This window comes from Micrasema longulum, unplaced genomic scaffold, assembly GCF_059751315.1.
Source record: "Micrasema longulum isolate JH-2025_06_02 unplaced genomic scaffold, ASM5975131v1 h1tg001929l, whole genome shotgun sequence".
Classification (NCBI taxonomy): domain Eukaryota; kingdom Metazoa; phylum Arthropoda; class Insecta; order Trichoptera; family Brachycentridae; genus Micrasema; species Micrasema longulum.
This window is the reverse complement of record NW_028279103.1, coordinates 113,304-139,026: the sequence shown is the minus strand read 5'-3', so window position 1 is coordinate 139,026 and position 25,723 is coordinate 113,304. Positions and strand designations below refer to the sequence as shown.

Here is a 25,723-nt window from a genome sequence, read left to right as displayed (position 1 = left end):
ACGAAATATTTGCGTTTTAATAAACCCAGATATTTTTACTATGGACCATTTTAAGCAAGTTGTAAATAACTCACTCTTAGAAAATTGAAATAAATTTGGGATAGAGTGGGATTCGAATCTCGGTCCTCGTGCGTGAGTCCGTGATATCAGCCCCGCGACTACACCACAAACCGATTTAGATCATTCTTAATTCCGTGTTATTTTATTTTTCACGAAAAACTATCAGATTTTAATTTCCGCGTTTGATTCCTGTCAAGATAAATATGATAATATTGACTGCACAGTATGTTAACACTGCAATATTTTGTTTTTCCTTGGCTGGCAACTGAAGCGCAAGATTGATCACTTCACCTTCGCGTAACAGATAATCGAGATACTCTGCATTTGGTTTGCACTATGGACCCTTGAAGTTTTTTTCTCTGAACTTTCTGTTTGTTGGTCTTGATAATTTATTAAAATTTCCTAAGGAGCTAACAATATTGTCATTTTAAGTTTATTTGTAAGTCCGGAATGTTTCCCTCCCTCGAACACGGACTTCAGTCGCGGAGTTCTGATGAGCGGGGAAGGGCGGGGGAGCGGGAAACAGAGGACAGGTAGGCGGGAACGACGAAGGCAAATAATCCGGCGATTTGCATGCGAAACGGTGCGCCGCCCGCGCCCTTCCTTCGGACAAGTTTCTAAGCCGGCTGTTGTGCAAGTCGCGGGGGCCGTGGCGCATGGCGGGGAGAACGCAGAACGCCGGTCCTGCATCCCGCGCCGTATCAGATCCACACCACCGTGTGACGGGGTCCGGCACGGAGACATTTTCTTTTACGCCGACGTACATGTGCGATTTGAAAAAGTTTGTACACTGTAATACAATCTCACCTCACCTCACCTAAAGTAACAAAAGGGAGGCAATGGCAAATCGACGAGAAATAAATAAATAAGAATATTGACAAATCAAAGACATTTCATTAGAAAATAAGCGGTAAAGCTGTACCAAAGTCGGAGTTTCTACTTTCAACAATATATCGGAACTTTTTTTTTCCTTTTATTCACTAAGCATATTCATTGTATTTTATTGGAAAAAAAAGTATTTGAGTTTATTAAAAATAATCGTAAAACACGATCAACCGTTTATGGTACGCGTTAAAATTAAGTTTTTTTTCGACAATAATCACATTACTAGAACAACTATTTGACCGTTTTGTGCATTTTTACCTTTTTAAGTACTTTTATTAGATTAAACACAACTACAAAATAAATAATCATCAGTAAGTCACGTTAATTCAGACAAAGAAACATATTTTATAAATGTTAGAAAATAATAGTCACGGGACAGCCATAAAGACGCATGTCCGAAACCACCCACACGCGTACGACACAGGGCCAGGTTATATTTACCGTTCGGATCGCTATTGTTTGAACCCCAATCTCCCAACCGGTCGGGACGCGTGTCGTTAGTCAATATTTATCAGAGTGTGATAGCAATAAATGACGCATCTAAGCAATATGACAATAATGGTTCCGGTAATGGCCATCATCAATCCGAGTTAGGAGACAGGACCGCGAGGGGAACATCGTGTCGTCCCGCCGGACGGGGATCGGGCTGGAGTGACCACGGCGGCCCGCGCGCAGTCCTAATAAATACCAGATATAATGGTTCTCCGAGGAGTTGTCGCCGTACTGGTCTAACTCGGTACGACTCTCGTACCTAAATTTTATAAAAATGTTCAGCGGACTTCGTTAGACTCTATTGTGATCGCGAGCGACTCGAAAAAGTTTTCGAGGATGGAGATAGAATTTTAATATTTAAATATAATCCGAGTTGCCGCGCTTTATTACGAATCAAATTAAGCTTTGAAAAAGAAAAAAAAATCATTACCTTTGTATCATTTTGTCGCTTTGATAAATCGTTAGGTGCGCAGTTTTTATTTTTTATTTTAAATGTGATTATTTTTTACCGAATCTATAATGTTTTTGATTCAACGAAGCGGTCCAGGTGAAGAGGAATTTTTAAAGGTACCGATTTCTAATTTTGTTTCATCCTTTCCTTTGAAGAAATCGTACGATTTATCGAGAGAAATAACAATCTTTTTATTCGTCATTATTTCGCCGGGAATTTTTCCGTTATTCTGATTTCCACCCCGCCGTAGAGATTAGCGGAAGGGGTGTCCGCGGGGTGGGGGCGCGGGAAGGATTACATTACTCAGCAGAGTATTAATCAGTGAAGCATGATGGCCCTCCCGGCCGAGTAGGTCCCGCTAGGTGGGTAGTGGGTAGTGGGTACCTACCGCCGCTCTACTACATCCCCTTCCCTCGCTAAACATTTCTGCCCAATTTGGATGAGCCCTTCCATCTCCCGAATTAACAGAATATCGAACCTGGCCCACTGCTCCTTCTGGATTTAGAATTAATTAATAAAATTAATCCGCAGCTCATTTAATAACCCTAATTGTGCTAAAACATTACGGATTTGCGAACTCTATCTAAATTATTTAAATAGAAGTACTTCCCCGGAAGAGTAATTTGATTTAGTGGAAATTCTAAAATCTTTGCTTAAGGTGATTTATTTTGCTACAAATTTATTGAACGTAAAACGTATTTTGATACCGTAACCTCTTTTAAGAAACAATTTTTTTCGGCGCGTTTTCATACTTGATGTTTTTATTTGACTGATTCAGAAGTCATTTACGTGAACCCGTCGCTTATTAACTTAGCTATATTTTGATTTAACTTTTCACCATAGATTTTACATTTTTTTTTTGTATTTAACTAACAACAAATAATAATAAATCAAAATACATTAAAACAACACACTTTTTACTCGTTAAGTTATCTTATATATGAAACTCTTATATTTAATTAATTTTAAAAACATTTTTCTAACGAACTCAAATAGACATTAACCACACTGAACATCTAATTACATAAAATTCAGATTTCTTAAATAATTCGATACCAAAACAGTTACAAACTTAAACCGAAATGTTAAAAGAATTTTACTTTTCACATTCAATACAATAACAATATTTGGAGGTTTTTTTTATTGTGTTATTTTATCACATAGATTACAATTTACTTTTTAATTTTTCTAATTTATATCAAATACATAAACGGATGTAGAGGTAATAATTATTTAAACTAAGAACAAAAAAAATCTTTTTTCGCAATCTGTGCGATAATAATATGTCCATGTACCTATACCTGTTATACCATAATATTATAAGACTGAAACGGATGATATTCGATACGCCATAGTCAGCCACCTCTCGGTTCCCATTAGTATGCAAGTGCGCATCTCCCGGTGACACGGACTCGATCTTTCCTGATCACTGGATGAGAAGAGTTATGCGTTTATCGTGTCTAGCATAATATGTCTGTGGGAGGATTTATCTTCGTAATGTAGCGATGACATTACAGGTGATCTAAACAGATGACGACTACGTGTTCGGAATACATTCGGGACATAGCGAGCATTGTTTACCTTGTATGCCTGATTTGACACATTATTCATTTTGTTCATCTTTAAATTACTCAGTTGATTTTTTTCTTTTTCTTTTTTTCAACGTCCGCTCCTGAGCGGAACGTATGGACATCACCAGACGCCTCCGGGAGATTCTTTCGCCAGCTGCATAATCACCTGCTCCCACGTCGATCCTTCGTCCTTTAGTTTCGCCGAATTAAGCCAAATAATCGTCATCTACGGCTTTCCAGGACAATGTTCTTGTCAAGTAATTTTGACAACACTTTTTCTTTAACTGTATTACAACGTTTATAGTCGGAGATTCTTAAAATACAGAATTCATATTTTGAAAAACTAAATTGAAACATGTATACGTAAATTATTCAAAAACAACGTACAACATTAGGTATGTAAAGTAATATAATATTATACATACGTAATTTGATCGCCGTCTACTATTAGACATGGGGGTCCTACATGACATACTTAGTGGACGCCTTGATAGTCCGGCTCTTATGTCGGAGTTATCATTAAATGTCCCTGGCTACCGCACCTCACCCGTCACACGTCAAGCTCTCTATTTCATGTGCCAGCAGTTCGTATGAACTATGCCCAGAACTCTTCACATAAACGTTTAGCTCGTGAATATAATTTGAACTTTCCCCTTATTAAGCCGTTTGATTGTAACTAATTAACATTTAAAATGCGCGTTTTAAAACAAACTTTTTTGTCTTATACTTAGTTTCTATAATAAAATCTCATTTTATCTCTAACTCTTAATATTTCATATATTTTTTATATTTTTGACACTTGCGCAATAATATTTACACACATGTCCACCCTCATTCCATTATAAAACCCACTCACCCACCCACTCACACACTTACACTTACACTTACACAAACACACTAGCATGTATTGTACGAATATTTAATGTATTTCTATGGATATCTGTAATTTGTTTTATTGTTTGTATACTTTATTTGTTATAAATTTTTTAACGTGTATAACTGTTGATATCCTTAATAAATAAATAAAATAAAAACATGAATATACGCACACACATGCCATTTACAGAAACATACAAATAACAAATTATAGCTTCTTATATATCTATAAATAATGTATCTTTACAAGTTTAAGAAGAACTAATCCGTCTAAAAATAATATTTAAAGTATTCATTTGCCGTTATCAGATAAAGAGAAAGAAGCGATTTTGTTTTTAATTTCTCCGTTGAAAACGTTCAAAGGAAGAACTTGAAGTATTCTTATTATTTTTTTTGCTGACAACAAATTCTTAAGAATTGCTCAAGATGTTCCACGTTATAAACAAAATACTCCATACTTGAGAATGTCTCATCTTAGTTAGATGTTTTTCTCTTTTCCTAGAAATTTTTATGACAGTAAAGTAGCTGAAGGAATTTTATAACTGGTAAAACTCTGTACTATGAAAACATCTAAATAAAAATTTGTAAAAATAATAACTTATGCTGTAATAAGATAAGCATGTTTTATGCAAAAAAATGGTTTGTAAATGCAATAAACTTATTAACGCTGTTTTTTTAATATATTTTTAACGTAAATAAATATGTCGCTTGAAATTTGAATTATTTAATTATCTTTTTAATTTAACAAAAAAATATTTCAGCGTTTAGGTTGGATGCATATCAATAATAATATGAAACTCATTATATTTTAAACAAAAATAAAACGTTAAAAATGGAATTAAAATTAAAAACAAATGTATTAATATCATTACGAGACTATTGACTTGAATAGATAAATAAAGACGTTGACACAAATCGACTCAGCTGACGCCCTACCGGCGAGGTAGCAGGTTTGGCAGGTCCTCCACATTGAATAACTGATCGCATACTCGCCTCAAACTACAATTAAAGCCGATTCAAGTGTAGTCTTAAAAATTATTTTCAAATCCAGAAGAAAGGGCCGCTGTCGGAATCCGTAGAGTGAAAAGCCCATTAGTTGAATCCAAGACAGAGGAAGGTCTTGTAAAGTAGTGAGTATTTATTTACATGTCGTCGCCTCGGGACAACAAGGTTCCATCTTATAAAACCAAAACTGTTGAGGAAGAGCATTTTAAGAATTTTAGAAAGTTTTTTTTTTTTTAATTAAATTATTTTTAAGTAAAAATGATTTATTTAAATGCATGATATTTTAAAAAATAGTATTCTTACATTATAAAATTATTTTCTTTGATAAGCAAGTAATTTGGTTAATTTAACTTTTTTGAAAAATATAGATAGAACTTTGTTGCTTTCAAAAGTAGTGAAATTTGCCAGGTCTACAAAGTTCCAACAAGATAGAACCTTGTTGCTACTAGGAATATAAATTATTTTTTGTACGTAAATAAAACTATGCATGTGCTTTTACATATATTATATTATTATACGTGTTAAGGAACAAAACCATTATAACATATTATTAAGAAATAAAAATATTTTAAAAAACTAACTAAAAATAATAATTATTACTAAGTTTATTAGAATTACTCGAATATTGCCATGACAGGAACTGTTTATGACGTGCGTGTACGAGTTTGTTAATGTAGGTATAAAGCCAGCAAAGTGTGTTGGAACAGAGTCTAGTGGCGATCTATCCTACAGGGAGAGTTGTAGCCTTTATTTGCCTAAACAAGGCTGAGTAATACATTCTGTCATCGGCTGGCATCCATTTCATCATAAATTTTATTGATTTTATTTTGTTTTCTTGTAATTTTTTCTTTTTGGTTAATTCTCTTGGAATTGGCAAATCTCTTGGGTACATCACTGAAGACCCATCTCCACTTTGTCTTCTTCTCCGAGGTCTTGGTAAAGATGGAAGTAAATCGGCTGTTATCCACTCACTCATCCCATGACTGGTTTTGTAATATAAATTGAAGAATGATTGAGTGATTTTCATTGACGTTATTTTTGTATAAGGAACGTTTACATAGTTCAACATTTTTGAGCATGCGGAAAAATCCTTAAAGTCGCCATTATAATTCAGTAGATTGATGATTTTGTATGGTTTTTTTGGATTTACCCTTTTCAAAATCCTCATTAAAGATACAGGAGAGTAAAATTCTGCTGCGGATAAAATATTTTCAATGCAAGAGTGAACACAGTCTACTTCTTGTATTCCAGAGTGCCCCGGAGTTGAATATTTCACTACAATGCTTTCTAAGCTAGGGTTGCTTCTAAGAAAATCTGTTATGGCGTAAGACAGCAAAGAATTCCTATTTTGAGGTACACACGAGTCAGACCATAGTGTAAATACTTTTGAATCTGGATGATCTTCATAAACAGCTTTTAAAATTGTTATGATGGCACTTGCAAGATCATTTCCACTTCTTCCTGAGACAGTTTCATTCCAAACAGAACAATAAACCTGTTTGGTTGTAGAAAAATGTCCGGTCAAATTATAAACATTTAATTTGCTCTGATAAAAAAAAGAGCTGACATCAGCCTTTGGGCAAGTAATTACGTTTTGCAAATCGAAACATAAAACTGGAATTTTAGATTCTCCATCTCTTTTTCTTTTAGCCCTCATGGCGTCCTTCTCCCTCTCATGTTTTCTATATTTTTCATCGAGGTTGGCAGTCATCAAATTTTCTTTTTTGGCAATTTTCCACTCTTCACACATATCGCATCTGTCTTTTTTTGGAATATGAAACCCGTAATTAAATTCTTCATTGAAAATTTTCGAGTACATTGACATTTTTACCGGCATACATCCTTGATCTTTGCATATTTGCTCGTAAAACTCGAACATTTTACAAATGCTTAAACTGGTTTCCAAATACTGTTTTTTAGTGGTTGATCTGCAATAATGTGAGTTGACTGTAGGAAAGGACTTGATATGATCTCGGACAGACTGTTTTTTATCTTCCTCGACACGTCGATGATTATTGTGTTTTCCTCTTTTATCTTGAAGGGGAGTATTGGTATTGGCGTTTTTTCTGTTATGAACCCCATACACAACTTTTTGAGAAATTTGTAATGTACTTAAATAAAACTGTTTACACACTCTATGAAGTATTCCATTGACACTAAAATGAAATACAAATGAAAACTTTCTGGTATCAGTATTATTTGTGCAGTTTTTTTTAGGGTACGTTCAGTGGTTCCAATAATAAATAGATATTTTTCATTTTGTGACATTTTGTAATATTCTTTATTGATTTCCTTTTGCTGAGAGATGGACAAAAATCTGCTGCAATTAAACATGCATGAAATAAAGCAGTTTTTCTTATTTACAACACTGCTTTTGGGTTCTACTTGTTTTCCTCGACTTGTTGGGTAGGCTTGACCGGCTTGATGCTTATTTTTGCGAATATTACGTTTCCATTTTGTTGGATTACATAATCTTTTCCTAGTTAAAACTTTTGGTTCGGGTTGCAATTCATCTAGTCTGAAAAAAAACCATTATTAAAATACGACAACTTAACCATTTCTGTTAATTTCCACTCCCATTGTTTTGAAACTTCGGTATAGCGGGAAAAGTCAACTAACTGTATATAAAATCATTTTTGTGTCCACTTTATTATCATAAAAATATGCATTGACTCACCTTGTTTCTGGAACTTGTACATCATTTAAAGTAATCCGAAATTCACCAGTTCTTTCATCCAAAATTAAAAAACAATCCTCAGACATTAAATCAAACACGTTAGAATCCGCCATCTTTACAAACTAACTTGCAAGATGTGACTACCGTGATAATCTCATAATATAATTTCTCGCTTACTCTAATGAAAAAGCACTATCTGTTTCATTTTTGCAACCGACACCTACGTGAAACACACTTATGCGTACATGTTCGCTAGTGAAAGAGACAAACAATAGAACGTCCGTCATTACTCACACCTTAGGGATTTTGTCAAGCTTCAAAATGGAACCTTGTTGCTCTGTAGGATTTTAACAATTTGAAGATAGAACTTTTTTTAACTTGAAATATTTTCTGATTTAGGTACAATATTGATATTTCTTGAGTTTAGATAGAACCGGTTTTTTAAGAAGCAAAATATTATATACAAAAGTCATTTTACGAAAAAAGTTAAGATAGAACCTTGTTGTCTTGAGGTGACGATGTGTATTTCACAGTTTTAAAATGTACGGAGTTTCTTTGTTTCAGGTCCCGACTAGCTAGGAAATTCCTGTGTTTAGGAAGGACCTTATTTTTTACATGTGTTTTTTTATATTTTAGTATCATTAAATGATGCTTAATAAATTCGAAGAATAATAATAACACTAGAAAAAAACAATAAAAATATAAATTAGAAAACATGCAAGTAATAATAATAGAAATTGAATGATAACAATAAATTAGAAAATATGCATTAATAGTAAAGAAATGAGACATAATTATTATAAATTAGAAAACATACCGATAATAATAAAAATTGAAGCATGAATACACATTATAAAATATTAGTAATAAAGAAATTAAACAAAAATATAAATTGGAAAACATACCGATAATAATAAAAATTGAAGCATAAATATAAATTTGAAAAAATATCGTTAGTAATTAAAAATTGAATAAAAAAACAGAATATACAATTTATAATTAGAAAATTAAAAATACGTGTAAAAACTAGTATTAATAAAAAAATAAAATACATGTAAATGAATAAACATAAAAATTAAATATTCATAAAAACAGTATCGATGGAGAGTAGAGTGGAGATATGATTCCAACACGAGTAGTAGAGTGAAACTGATTTATTATGGGGCCTTGCGGCCTATTTATACACAGAAAATATGCACGGCCTACACCGGCCGGCCAATAGAGGGTGTCAGTTAGCCGACCAATCACGTCACCGCGAGAAGGGTGGCGCGATGTTCTCCCGCTCTATCTGTCTCCTTCTCGCCAAGTATAAGAACTACCTCTCCCGCCACTCGACCGCATTTGAGTGTAGACCGTGCGGGAAGCAACATATTCGACACAGAAATATCACATAAGTATAATGATATAGGAGCATTGTGTTTTTTATTAAAGCATTTTGTTATCGATACCTTATTATTTATGTCTTGGTATGGCAAAGACCACCTTTGAAGTTAACAAATAAGAGTCTTTATTGAGGGGGCAGTATTTTGCTTACATTTTTTTATTTTATCAAAATATATTAAATGTATTCCCCATGAGTTACAATAACTAATTTTGGGCCCAAGAACATTTATTATAATATGCATTCAAATACCGAGGAATTTATTCTAGCTAGGTATTAAAGGCCTTAGATAGGGCTGCTAATTTCTGATGACGTCCGTAACAATCCCCATATCAATAATAATAATAATTTATTTTTATGATTTTTTCTATTTATTTATTATTTATATTAAAACACATAGGTATGCTAGCCTTTCTTACGCATGTTGATGTTCATAAGATCACCTACATTGTATGGATTGTTGGCTGGGCAAAAATGAACCAAATAAAAAACATCTCCTTCCCAGCCACAACCCATAAATACCAAATTAGTTTCAGGCAATAGAAAGGTTGCCCACTAGTGGACTTATCAAAAATATCTCTTCAAGAAATCCGAGGAAAGGGGATTTTGAATAAATATGTAAATAAATACTAAGTTGGTATGGCTGAAAGTTAAGATAATATACCAATTAATATGAAAGACAATGCTAATAGCTGATCTTTGCCCCTGTGTTCACCGTCTAATCAAAATCTAACGAGACCCCACTAAAAGAGAACTTTTCTAGGAGTAAGCAGATTAATAATTGAATAACTAAAATAACATTCCAACAAGAAACATTATAAAGATATCTTAAATGATAAATTATATGAATCGATGGCCCTCGGATTCATGAAAAAAAAGGATATGTACTGTTAATAATAATATAATGAAATAATAATACCAAAAACAGGATCTTAAATTCGAAAAAAAACATTTTCTTTCCCAACATATAAATTTGGTAATGATGTTATGACGTATATTTACATATAAGTTATAAATTTTAATACTTGGTACACTTCTATTTATTTATTTTGACCAATTAGCGCTTTCGCCCTCTAATGAGCATCTTTAGACTGGTAAATATTATACAGTGTAAGGATAATTTATGTAAAACTAAATATTATCTTAAGTGTAGGTACATTTAAAAATAAGTTGAAAAATATACAATACGCAATATTTCAATGGAACAGAGTGAGACAAATTATTGAAACATCTATTATTTAAAAAACAGAATCTTCTTTTAAAGTACGCCGTCAACAAATGTTTCAATAATTTGTCTCACTCTGTTCCATTGAAATATTGCGTTTTGTATATTTTTCAACTTATTGTTAAATATACCTATACTTTTGATTATATTTAGTTTTATTTAAATTATCCTTGCACTGTTTAATATTCACCAGTATAAAGATGTTCATTGGAGGGTGAAAGCGCTAATTGGTCAAATAAATAAGTGGCAGTGTCTTCAGTATTTTCAAATTAATAACTTATATGTAAATATAAGTTATTACATCATTACAATGGAATTCCATCAAGAATTGTCAATAAATAATTTAAATAAAATATAAATTTGGGTAACAGATCTTTAAAATTAAATATAATAAGTGACTTGATGAGATAAAAAAAATCGTTTGATAGAGAAATTCATAAAACAATGTTTCCAAACATAGGTTTGAGGGAAAAATAAGAGCTCTAGTTTTTTCTTTTAAAAATAAAAAAAGGGAAAAGTGTACATCAAAACGTATTAGTGAAGAGCAGTTTATATTATATGGAAAGATGGAGTTTAAATTTTGCTGATTTCAAAATTATATTTTACTGACTTTTTTATATCTTTATATGCTCACATACATATATGATTAAATATTTTTCCTGTTATTCTTATTATATTATATTTTATATTATATTTTTCTTTTTAAATGTCCAAGTTTTAATTTATTTTTTTATAACTGAACTCACTATAATTTAATATTACTCGTGCCGTATAATAACTAAAAAAATAAATATTGTTTAGATCAAATAAAAAAAACATATTTGAATTTGCTAGTAAAACATCAAGATAGAGTAAAATATAAATAAATGTAAATGAATCTTTTGTGGTTGCGCGAATGGTTGATAAGATTAAATAGTTTGTGGCCGGATCGACCGTAAGTTGATAAAGGTCTACCCATCCTACATGCCATGCCACCCTGTGATTTCTCAACTTCCAATTCACGAATATTTGTTTATTTTCGTCGCTACAGCCGTGGGTAGGAATGGAGCTAAGTATTTTCTGTCTCAAACAACAGGTACTCTCTCTGATTTTTTAGATCACAGCGATCAATCTAAAAAACAGAAATATATAACGTCAATGCACGAGTCGGTTTATGCCATACATACGCGATACATAAATATTTAGTGGACATCAAAATGAATTAAACACTTTTAGAATACATGCCTAAAAAATGATCAAAATGTTTTAGATTTATATCATTGGTGACTATAAAACTCTTATTCTTCTTTTTTCATAGCTTTTAAACCGCCATATTTTCTCCTGGTCCTAGAGTCACAGAATTAGCTTTTTTGGAGAATCTTAAAACTTTTGAAAGAAGCAAGAAAGACGCAAGAAATAAAAACGTGAAACATTTTGCGAGGAAGTCCTTAAGAATCAATCAATACCAACGAGAATATATTATGAAATATGTTTCTTATACTATTGGATCTATATAATTATTAATTAATATTTAAAACAATATCAATAACGTTCAATAAAAATATTTCATTCATATGTACATTTGTTGCCTAGTTTTACGGAAGAACCTTAAAAATAATTAAAATAATATTCTGAACATATTTTTAGTAATAAACCATCTGAAAATATTTTTTTATCGTGATTTGTGAATAAGAGCCCACAGTGCGGCTATGAATATCACCACGATTAATTTCAAAACCTTTAATTTAACCTTGTTCAATAAGAAAAAAATGCATATTTAGGTAAATAAGATACACTCAAATGAAATATTTCGTGCGCCAGAATCTTCGGAAATGACAAAATATCATTTGACATAGAGCATTTATTTGAGCAAAAGTAATCTAAGAGGATGACGAAGTAGGACAAAGATTTAACTCAAATCAGATGTAAAAAGACGGTGATTACCCAGCGTACTTTTTCGATCCCAGGTTATTCATGGTTAACCCAACTATGAGGACATTTTTCACACAGTATGTTTAAAGGTAATAGTGAAAATAAAAAATGTTTTCTTTTAAATGCACAAAAAATACTATGTGTGAAAATTTTCTTGCATTTAAGCAATATTTTAATTTTGTCCATTTGGAACATTTGTTTGTAAACAATCATTTTCAGGCGTTGCTCAGAAGTGGAAATAATTCAGCCAGATAAATCCCACCCACATCAATAAGGAATTTAGCTCTTTAACGTTACAGAAATCAACATTGGAGGCATCCACCACATATCCTAATACGTTTTATAGACTAAATATCATTCTTCGCATTCACTCATACAAGCGAGAAAATTTTGTTTTTTCATAACGAATTGATTATATTTCTGCCTTTACCAAACAAATTCACTAAGGAAACCGCGAACAAATATTTACATTTACAACTTTCAATTCTCGTTTCACGTCGCCCTATACCCCTTTATCGAACAAGGGAAAGTATAAATAAATAAATAAATTCATCCATCACCCAGTTCAAACCCCTATATATTGACGGTGATAGAAAATATTAATATCTACTCTCTGGAGCACCAGAAAGCTCCTAGAATAAAAAAAGGTATCAATACTGATTTATTATTTATGTAAAACTTTCACTTAGGAAGCTCAGTATTTATATTTTTATATCTCGTTATATACATTTTTGATATTACATTTTTAACTTTTTTATTTTATTTTATTGACGAATTTTAAATTTTAATTTTAATTGTCGGCCTTATAGCTTGATGGTCAGCGCGTTTGCCTACCATGCGGGAAGTCTCAGGTTCGATTCCCGACTTGGTTGATATGAAAAATTGATTTAAAAGGGTGTTTTCACATTAGAATATATCATAGTCCCTGAACTGGTACCTGAAGTGTAAGACTGATCGTCTTACCTTCATGTAACAAAAATGATCAAGATACGCTGTGATTGGATTACCAACGCAGTGCCCTATGCACCATTAGGTGCCGAAAGGGAATGATGAATTTTAATACGTAGTTTAAATTTATGTTTTATTTTTTACCTCATTTTGGTTGCATTTATGAGCACCCACTACTTTTCTTTTTTTTTTCTTAACTTTAAATACAATCAACCTAAAAATATTTAATTTGATTAAATATTTTTTTCTCTATTTTTCTACTCTTTAAAAATATTTATTTTGGTTTAGTTGAGTTTTTTCTCTTTCTTATTAGTATTATTTTTTTATTTGTTCAAAGCATCAAAAACAAAATAAATATTTGTTCATTATTTTATGTATATAATATTTTGTCTGTACACTTTTATTTGAAACTTAATAAAAGCTAATGTCTAGGCACCCGATGACAAACTATTGTTCAATAGTCTATCGGGACAAACATGTTTTAATACTTTTTGTTTTTATTCTTATAATGTATTTATATTGAAATAATATGCATATTTTAGTGAATGAAGACTTTCATACTAAAAAATTAAAAAACAAAACGAATGGAAGAGTCGAGAATATCCTAACTTATGTTTAAACATTAGCAGAATGATGAATGTTACACAATGTATCAAGTAACCCCTTGAACCATAAATTTAATTAGTTTTTAGTAAAATTTAACTTACTATAAACTGACAAATTTTAAAAGAAAACGATATTTTTTTTTATCAACTTGTTTAAATGAAAGGATTTACATGTAAATATCATTTTTACCAACGTGAATCAGATTTTAAACAAATTATTCAAGTATTTTCCATAATCACTTTTATTTAGAATTGAGTATATAATAAAAACGAATGCCAGCATTTCTGTCGAAACTCATTTCAGTTCATATTTTATTTCCATACGACATCAGCGTTTTCATTTTCTTAATAAAACGTGAATTTCCTGCCCATTCTCGTAGTACATAGGTACCTACCCATTACAAATCAGATTTTCCATAAAAGCTTCTCTCAGGCACCAGTGAAACAAAAAGAAGATATGTTTTAATGCAACAGAGAGGGAAAACATTCATGGAAGTCAAGACATTTACAAATCAATACACTTTTTTTGAATCAAGGTTTTTATAACTCTCCAGTGAATCCAACCTGTCTGCAAATTTTTGAATATACTCAAAAAGGAGATCGTTTATTTGTCAAGTAAAAATTATACGCAAAAATTGTTTAAAATGTTGCTAGTGATGAAGATTCAAATAATATTCTTCTTAGTCGGTCTTTCATGATGACTGAAGATCGTGAGCACCGTGTCGTACTCTCGAGACGGTAGTCTTTTACTTGTCTAGGCACCCCGCATTTCTTAGAGTTGTCACAAACGAAGTGCCTGTTGCAGTTTTTATCTGGTCCGACCAGCGTATGAGAGACCTCCATTGTCCTCATCTTCCATCCATGCTGCCGACCACAACAAGTTTTCCCAGTACGCTTTCAGCACCGTATCTCAAAGACATGGACATACCTTGTGTTGCGTTATTTGCCTTTTTTATTTTACTCCGCTTTTTATGCATCCAAGTATTTTAATCTTATTATTATTAACGTAATAGTACTTCAAGTTATTTTGAGTCCAGGCGGATGAAGAATACTGTTATGTCTATGAACTAGAACCAGAACCCTGGACGAGTGTTTTTGACTCTCGGGTAAAAATATTGAACAAAAATTTCGAGATAAGTACGTTGTGAAGTAGTTGCCGTGTTTTTTTACAATTTTCAAGTCTCTTGGTTTAATTTTTGGCATTGTGGACGTGAAATTGAGGAAAAAAAATATTTAAAGGTTGTTCTATCAAAAATGTTTCATTGTTCCTGGATTGGCTCCTTAAGTGAAAGACTAATCACTTTACCCACATGCAACATATGATCAAAACGAAAAACATTTTTGATAAGATAATATTGAAGTATAGGCATTTAAATTTACTCTCTGTTGCAACAAATTAAAATATGAATAACTCCCTTAGGAAGAAATCCAGCCAGTCTGCAAGCATTTGGACTTACTCAAAACATTGTTGAATTAACTACCTGGTATTAGTAAGGAATTGTTGGACCTTAGGAATGAATTAGAAACTAGAAAAGCCAATGGCGTTCAAAACCTTACCATAAAGTATATTAACTCTTCCCCAAAGATTGTCAATACTCTTCCAAAAAACTATACAAAAAAACTACAATAAATCTATATTATCAAAATATTAGAGGCATAAAAACTAAATTGGACTTGCTAGCGACCACGATTCCTACATTAAATTATGATATAGTAATTCTTACAGAAACTTGGCTTGATAAAAACATAAAGTCATCAGAACTTAGTTTCCATAATAATAATATATATCGCCTTGATCGTAATATAAACTCAAGTAAGAAGTCTAGAGGAGGAGGTTTATTAATTTGTGTAAATAAAAATATGAAATCCTCTATTATTCCCTGTAAAAATGTAAGTGTTGAACAATTATTTGTGAAAGTTGAAATTCAGAGTGTCAAATTGATTATTGGAAGTGCATATATCCCCCCTAATTCTGATTCTTGTCATTATAATGACCATTGTGAAGATGTTAAAAGCATTTATAGAAGATTTCCTTAGTACCAAATGTTATTAGTGGGTGACTATAATCTTCCGAGTTTTAACTGGCTTAACTTAGTGGATACAAATGTTACTGGTGTGTTGACTATGAACTCGAGTATAGTTAGAGACATGGCCGTTTTCCTGGGTCTATCACAGTGTAACTATGTATCCAACTCAAATAATCGTTTTCTGGACTTGATTTTTTCTAACACACCCTCAATTATAGTTGACCAAAGTGTAGATGCTCTTTTACCTATTGATGCCCATCATTCACCAATAGATCTTTCGATTTCCAATTTATCAATTTCTAAACTAAAACAAGTGACTACGTACAGAAGTTTTTCAAGAGTCGACTTTTCACTAATTTGTAATTATTTGGAATCAACTGATTGGAGTTTTCTTCAAGACTATGATCTAAATGACAATCTCTTAGCTTTTTATAATATTTTAAACACTTCTATGGAGCAATTTGTACCAATTTCAATTCAAAGGGAAAACAAATATCCAAGTCGGTTTTTTAAGGATTTGATTGATTCAATAATTTCCAAAAAAATTATGCATAAGCAATATAAAAAAACCAGATCAATAACTGATTATATTGAATTCAATAAGATTAGGAAGGATTGTAAAAAAACATCATTAATATGTCACAATGCATATATAAAAAAGATCGAAGATAATATTCTGACTGGTCCTAAGTATTTCTGGAGATATGCTAAAATCCTAGACAATAGCGATACTGGTATTCCTAAATCTATGAGATATAGAAATAATAGGTCTAGTAATATGCAAGATACCGTTAATATGTTTCCTGACTTTTTCTCCAATGTTTATGATGATGCCGTAACTTTAAATAACACAATGGAAAATAAATTAACTGAGCTTATTGACCAGAAACTTGGTCGACTGGGAATACGTGATGAACTCTTAAAATGGTTCATTAGTTACTTATATAATAGAAAAATAGCAGTTCAAATAAATTCTCATATCTCCTATAGTTTTTTAGCAACAAGCGGCGTACCCCAAGGATCACACTTGGGACCTATTTTATTTTTAATTTATATAAATGATATTGTTGAAATTTTTAGCGATGAAAAATATTTATTTTTTGCGGACGACCTTAAATTTTATAGAATTGTAAATAATACTGATGATTGCAATACCCTGCAGATGAATCTCAACAGAATTCACGAGTGGCGCAATAAAAATAATCTTTTTCTCAATATAGATAAATGCCAGGTTATTTCCTTTTCAAAAAGTAAGAAACCTTTAATTTTTAACTATTTGTTGAACCACGCAACAATTGAAAGAGTTGATTTCATTAGGGATCTTGGCGTAATTTTGATGATAAACTTACATTTATCAAACATATTGACAAGATTTCAAATGAGGCGCTAAGTATGTTGGGATTTATTTGTAGGGTTACTAATAAATTTGAAAGTATCGCACCAATCAAGTCACTTTATTGCTCCCTGGTTAGAAGGCGTTTAGAATATATTTCTCTAGTCTGGTCGCTGGTCGCCCCATTATCGTGTACATTCTGATTCACTCGAGCGCGTCCAGAAGAAATTTCTAAAATATATTAATTTTAAACTTCATATTCCAGCTGCTTTATTTAATTATAATCAATTGTTGTCTTCAGCAAATCTTTTAAGACTTTCTGATAGAAGAATCCTAACTGACCTAATATAACTTTTTAAGGTGAGCAATTTATTAATTGACTGTCCAGATTTGCTGGAGTTGGTGTGTTTCCGTGTACCTGGTCGACATACCCGCCACAGATCTAACTTTTGTTCTGCAAGTTCTAGAACCAACTATCACATGCACTCGCCTATCCCTAGGCTCCATAGATATGGCAATCAGTATGAGGACAAGGCTGATATATTTGGTTCTGGACTTGATAGTTATAAAACGAGTCGGATTTCTTTTTTTCTCTCGCAATATTTTTCTTAAACTTTTCTTTGTATTTAAAAATGTTTTTCCTTTTTTTGTTTTTTCATATTTATGTATTTATTTCGTTAATATTTTTGGTTTCTTATGTGTATTTACCTACTTGTTACTATTGTTATAGTTATGCAATTTTATAATTTTTTGTTATGTTTTTATTTATGTTTTTTTTTTTTTTCATATTTATGTTCAATATATGTTTAAGGCAATTTATGCCGTTTATGTAAAATAAATAAATAAATAAAAGGTAAAGTATAAAAATTGGTAAATTGTTTTCAGGCGTTGCCTAGTAGGTGAATCTGTTAAACCGGATGAATCTCACCCACACGATAAAGATTTCAGCTTTTTTACTTCACAAAAGTCAACAGATATAAGAGTTGAGGAAATATGGATGTTAAAACATAGGCAGAATGGTGAATGTTACACAGTGTGTGAAGTGGCCACTTAAATCAGCCAGTGATAGGTCAAAAGCTCTGTAAATGCCTAGACTTCTATATCTTCTTCTCAAAAATGTTTTCTCTCTCTGTTGCAAAAAAATTAAATATGAATAACTCCCTAGGGAGGAAACCCAGCCAATCTGCAAGCATTTGGACATATTCAAAATATTGTTGGACCATGAAAGATGATTGGATCTTGGCGTCACGGGCTGGGGGCTGGGGCAGGGGATAGGGTTTTGTTCTGGCGACTTGTTGCTTGATGTGAAGTGTTGACACACTGTGAGCAAGGGGGGGGGGAGTGGATCGGCAGAAGCTACTCCCCCCCCTTCCACTTTTCGGTTCGCATTACTCTCCCTGGGGGTTTAGGTGACATGTCATCTCTTTAATCAATATTTCGGCAAATTTCTTTGTCACACTTTGTCAGCAGGCCCCCCGTATTCTTGAAAGTTCGAGTCCCTGAAAAATAATACAATATCTCGGTGAAAGGTAAAGCAAGGGGCGGGAAAGGTGGGCCGAGGGCAGAAATCGGTTTGGTAAGGTGACAAAAATCATTTTTACGGCGTGTTTTTTATTAATCGTGAGAAAATACTTTGATCCTTTAAATTAAAATTACTCAAGTAATTTATAAATTTATTAAAACAGAGATGAAGAACATTGTGTAGAAGGTAAATATATATGTTAAGGCGTTTACAGTCGGGTAATCGTCTTAACCCCTCATTAAGAAGGCTTTTCTTCGGGATAGGTTTAACAAGTCAGCGTCAAATTGTCACGGTTGGTTGAAAAGGATCGATAAACCAACTATAATTTAAACTTTGCAAGCATTTGTCCAAGAGATGCCCACACAAACCTGCGATCCTTCCCTCCTTAAACCACCGGCCACTAGCTAGACGACGACAGTACGACATGACAGGGATACAGAGATTTGAAATTTTACAAAATTTACCATAGAAATGTATTAGAGATAAATATTTGGAATAAAACACTTGCTTTGCAGTACTTGAATTTAATTATTAACATGTGCACGTATACTACACATTTAATATTTGCTACTTTAAACTCTACCTGATTCCTGGTTTGATTTACATATGATGATAAAAATACCCGATTCCTAAATTGATTTAACTACGGTGAAGAAATTACCTGATTTTTAAATTGAATTAAATATGATAAATAAAATACTTTTATATTCAAACTTCTAAAAGTTCAATGTAAACCATTTAATCGGACAAAAAAACAAATCCTGATTATAAATAAACTAACGTCATAAATTAAATTCTTACAGGATAGTAAAAAAAATAAAAATATTTTGTATGCAATTCTTCTGAGTTGTAAATGTAATGCTTCTAAGCTGATCGATGAAGATTAAATATTGTGGATTAGCAGATTCAACATTAAATTATCCGAACAAGACCGGGTGTCAATCAGAACAGCATGGAGATCCGTAGAAGATGGGATTTGGAAAGCATGGGTTTCATATGGATCCGCTTCATCAATAATGCTAAAATGTGGTCTACTGATCGGGTATCAAACACCACGCTATGCCCTCAGGAGATTTCCGAGACAGTTCCGCGATCCAATAGTTTCTTCTCTCAATGCGGTGCCATATTATTTAAGAGTAAGAGAGACATTCATCTACGTAGCACCTCAAATTGACTTCATCATGTTTCCCACGTGTAATTTTTGTGACAATCGTATATCATATAAAACGTACATGAAATATCAAATAAATATAAATAGGTAGAAAAAAGGGGTTCTGTAAATTACAATCGTAGATAAATGTGAACTCTAGAGACCGTGGATCAGCATAAAATAAGAATAATTCAAATACTCACACCAAGGTAGCCCCATATAAAAATATTCAAGAGCCAGCGATCCGTCGCTTACATGTTTGACACGAAAAAGAAGGCTTAGAAGCGTCGCGGTTTTAGACACATATTTGGCATAGAAAAAATTCAAAGATTGGCCGCGTGATTATTGTCTGTGGCTCTCAGCATTTTATGCTCGTTACAATATATGACACCTATGGTTTTTTCATACATAAATATTTCCTTTTCTTCAGAAAAAATATGTTTAATCACATGTGTAATAATATATTTTTAAAGAATCGATGGATATACCAATTTATAAAAGTGGTGACAAAAAAACATAATTACAACTATAGGGCTATTTTTTTTAAACCATTTCAGAATAATTGAAAAAAAAATGTTAAACTGAAATTTAATACGATAAAAAAATTTATGTATTTACTCTCAAAAAATCAACACTGATTTGGGAAAGGCATGAGCTATGAAAATGCAATTGATTAATTAACTGAGACAACAAATAAACATCTAGCTAAAAGGAAAAAATGATTGGCTTTTTTTAGAACCTCGCGAAAGCTTTTGAAACGAACATTTTGAAATAGGAAAGAATTCATTAGTTACGTTAACCTTGACGAAGACGCTTGTTTGCTTTAAAACAGGTCGGTGAAAAATATAAATAAATAAAAAAAATGTGTTAAAACAAAAGTTGTTTTATTTATTTGTACATAAATGGTATAAATTGCCTTTAACATAAATTAAACATTTATATGAAAAAAAGGTACATAAGTATATAAATACATAACAAAAATGATAAGCACATACACATAATGTAAAAATACGAATATATAAATTGCTCAAAAAAGGCAAAAATAAATAACGTGTGTCCTTATTTACGAAAAAGCGTTTGTTCAACCAGCTAATAGCAGGCAAGCCAACGTTCACGCAGTACAATGTCTGTAGGATCCGCTAGTCTAAAATATAAAAAAAATCATCAAAACTATTTCTCTAAAAAGACAGTTTAAAAATAACAATAGAAAGAAAAAAACCCGTGAAATTTAAAATTAATTAATCCGAAATTCACGGTTTTTACTTTTAAATAACTAATCTAGCTATAAATATTACTATTTTATCTAATAAAATACATTTAAAGCTTGTATAATACAAAAAGAAATAATTTTTTTTTTTTTTTTAATATTCGTACGTTTTCGAAATGTACCTACATATTATTTTCCATTTCTAGCTAAAATAATATTTTGGTCAATCGAACATTCTATTGGATATGACAATAAAATTTTCTTCTTTATTTCCACGCCCACTCTTAAGTGAAGCACGTGGACGTCAGCATTTGCCCCCGGGAAACCCTAACGCCAGCCAGCATTTTCGCCTTCTCCCGCGTCAATCCAACGCCCCTTAGTTCGGCCGAATAAAGTCGGAAGATCGTCATCGACGGTCTTCCAGGGCGGTGTGAGCCTGCAGGTTTAAAAAAGAGGCAACATGGGTTTAGGTTCTCCTGAGGCGTGCGCGGGACATGTCGAAGCCAGGATCACCGCATCCTCAAGACGTTCGTTATACGAGGCTGCCGCGTCCGTTTTTGGACTTCGATGTTAGTTATAAAATCGAACCACCGTATACCCAATATTTTTCTCAAGCATTTACTCTCAAAACTCAGAAGTTTGGTGTTTTGAACTTCGGTGAAGTGCCAAGATTTGCGCCCGTATAGAAGTTTTGGCATTTTACAGTTTTAATGACAATTGAATCAGACTGGTAAATGCATTTAACATAGACATTTGGTAGATATCGTTATTTTATTTACGTTAATTTTTTCCCCCGATTCTTTTTTTTTCAGAAATATTATATTCACATAATGGTGACGCGCGAGACAGGCGTAAAAGTAAATTAATCGATAGCTTAGAGAGTGCATTAACAGATTTCAGATGGTCCAACAAGGTCAGCCAACACACACGTTATTAAGAACGTTTACTGCCACTTAAAATACAATGGAAATCGACTCACATGTGTTAAAGTGTTCTCCCTTAAGTTTTTTCTTATTCTGCTTTGTGCATCAGTATTTTTGGATATTGGATGCGGTGGTGATAATAATGCTGACACTTAAGCGGTAACTTTATATGGCAAGATAGCGGTACGAATATTATTTGTTGTTAGTTTTTCATACGGATCAAAGAAGACTTCATTTGTTTAAGAAAAAATACAGCTGTCAGTTTTATTTGAATATGGAATTTGTGAATTTTTGCAATGCGGTAAGTACTGCCAGGCTACTCAGGTTCCTACTTCTCAAGGAAAAGCCGACAACCAAAATATATAAAGGGCAGCAAACATTCACGCGTAACCACATACAAACAATAAATGATATATTAATAATCATAAATCTTATTGGTAAAATAGCATTCTTCACTTATTTATTTTTACATAAACGGTATAAATTGACATAGCAAAAAATTATAAAATTGAATAACTATAACAATAGTAACAAGTAGGTAAATAAGTATAAGCAACAAAAATTATTAACGAAATTAATACTTAAAATGAAAAAATAAAAAAAAGGAAAAACATTTTTAAATATAAAGAAAAGTTTAAAAATAATATTGCGAGAGAAAAAAAGAAATCAGACTCGTTTTAAAACTATTAAGTCCAGAACAAATAATATCAGCCTTGTCCTCATACTGATTTCCATATCTGTGGGGCCTAGGAATAGGCTAGTGCATGTGATAGTTGGTCCTTGAACTTGTTGAATGAAAAAAAGATCTGTGGCGGGTATGTCGACCAGGTACACGGAAACACACCAACTCCAGCAAATCAGGACAGTTAATTAATGAATTTATCACTTTACAAAGTAATATTAGGTCAGTTATGAACTATTTGTTCTGTTTGTTGACAGTTATGATTTATTTGAAAATTTCACGCATTTTTTGTAGACCATACTCTAGGTATGTCCAACTTATGTCTCGATTTTGAAAAAATACCATTCCAGAAAGTTTGTAGATGGTATTATGGCATCATATTTTAATTAAAATAATCCTACGCGTATAACGAGACATGAACGCAGAGTGCGATACACGAACTCATGAGCATACACAAAGCCGGACTCGGTAGTAAGTCACGCGGTGTTATCTAGCGAGCAGACAGACTGTTATTGTAGGCCGTGCGGGAGCGAGGGTGGGTGTGGCGGCCATGCCGGCCTCTGTTTTGCGATGTATCGGGCGGTGGCAAGGGCGGGGGCGGGGGCCGGTTAGCACACATCATCAAATATGCTACCAAACTTCGGGCTATTATTGTCCGCACTAATTCAGTGGGTCAGACACGGACAGTATCGACCGCGCCGCCCCAGTGTAGTGTCCAGCGTGCGGGCTGTATATTATGCATGTTCACAACACATCCCGTCCCCCCCACAGTGTACTTCCTACCTTCATTACGGTACAATAGTGTCCACAGTAGCGCTATGCTGCCGCCGTCGCACGGTATGGAACGGAACATGTAAAGCTGGCGAAAAATATTAATTTACAACCAAATGTATTTTTATTTTTATCTGATAATCTTTAATTGTATCAATCCCAGAATGAGTTTGCTAACTCATGGGAATACAATTGTGTTTTTGTACATTTTTGTATTTTGAAATAAAAAAAATAAAAAAAAGAAGTGATTCAACAATGTTTGATTATGTCCAAAAATGTCCAATTATGTACCTTTTCAAAAATGTTTTCCCTCTCTGTTGAAATAAATTTTAATTTGAAGAGTTGAATTACAAATAAAGGTATTTCGATTACGTATACCAGCAGAAATAAATAACGATTTACAGAAAATGAAATAGAACTCCAGGCATTTACATGGTGTATGACCTGTTGAAGGAATTTTGTGTTAAGGTGTAGATTAGAATTGCATATTTTAAAAGAAATTTCATTTTATTCGTAAATGTATCACTAAGCGTAATTTGAATGGTAGATGGCAACGTTTTTGATGTTGATTTGATTCATTATACTTCCATGCACTTTCACACTCGATTTTAAAAGCAAAAGTTAAGTTTCATCCACATTTCCTTAACTTTTCCACCTGTTGACTTTTGAGAAGTAAAAGAGCTGAAATCCTTATGTGGATGAGATTCATCCGGCTGAACCAATTTACCCACTAGGCAACGCCTGAAAACAATTTTCCGATTTTTTTAATACTTTTACTAAGTAATTAATTCAATAATGTTTTGAGTTTGTCCAAATGAAAATCCAGCCAATTTGCAAGCATTTGCATAAAACTATGTTTCTTTATAAAAAAATGGTTTTTGCATTATAAATTTAAGATGTTTTTATTCACTCGTATCAAACACACACCCACCCTGTCCATAAACCCACCCTCACACCCATATACACTCACACACATATTCACATACCTACCAAAACCGCACTCCACTCCCTTAACCACGCATCCTCACACACGAAAACTCGCACACATGCACTTCGATATTAATATCTAACTGAACTGGATTTTTATAATTGTATTTATGTGGAAAACTTATTTGGCCTTATTTTGTATTTTTTTTTCAATGTTACATATATTTTTGTATTGTTGTTGTTTTTATAAATAAACAAAATATAAATAAAATAATGGTTAAAAAATGCATATATTTCTATACACTTTCTACGTGTTTTTGGTCAAGATAATCACAAATGTACCTACGGGTTTTAAAGAAAAATATGTTAAACAGAAAAATATTAATTCAGCGCCATAATATTTAATTTGCAAGGAAACATTCAACATGCATAATAATAATATTGAGAAAATAAGAAATTCAACCAATAAAAAAATAAACAACCGACAATCTTTATTGAACAACTAAAACTAGATTAAAAGTAGAAAAACGGATTTAAAATATCCTTAAAAATCATAATAAAAATAAGATAATCTAAATAAAACAAAAGAATTTTCTCGAAGGCGGCACTAAATTTTTTTGAAATCTTCCAGCTAACTCTTTTTCATTTCGAATCATTTATATAACATCGAATAAGTGTTGATTATTTTTACCATATATTTTTATAAGTTATTCGATAAATTGTCGTTGCGCATTTTGTTCCGAACTTTACATTTTTGGGAATGTATATTTATATTGAGAAGAATTTTCGGAAACTTTTAATGGGCCAAATACTAGCATATTTATTAAGTTATCGTACGTAATATTATGTGGGTTCAGCTCCCAAATGTATTTTAAATATTTACTTGTTGCTCGTAAATTATTGTACATATGCAGATCATAAAGTAAGCAATATGGTTTGTGTATGAGAATAACGTGCATTTTCATATATCACGGAGGTGCTACTTACCCGGACAGGGGCGCGCGGCGCGGCGGAGCGGGGCAGCGGGGCAGCGGGGCGGCGGGGACACGGCCTTGTGATGTCGTATTGCCGGTACATTGTGAAGGCACTCGCAT

The 25,723-nt window shown here is 32.5% G+C and overlaps 1 protein-coding gene across 1 annotated transcript; it reads right to left on the bottom strand.

The window, feature by feature from the left end:
• Positions 1 to 536: 536 nt before the first annotated feature.
• LOC148273511 (uncharacterized) lies at positions 537 to 25,723 on the bottom strand. The gene is given in 4 exon segments (XM_088238611.1): positions 537 to 659; positions 6,932 to 7,471; positions 7,474 to 7,858; positions 25,617 to 25,723. Coding segments are annotated over 4 exon segments (1,155 nt in total).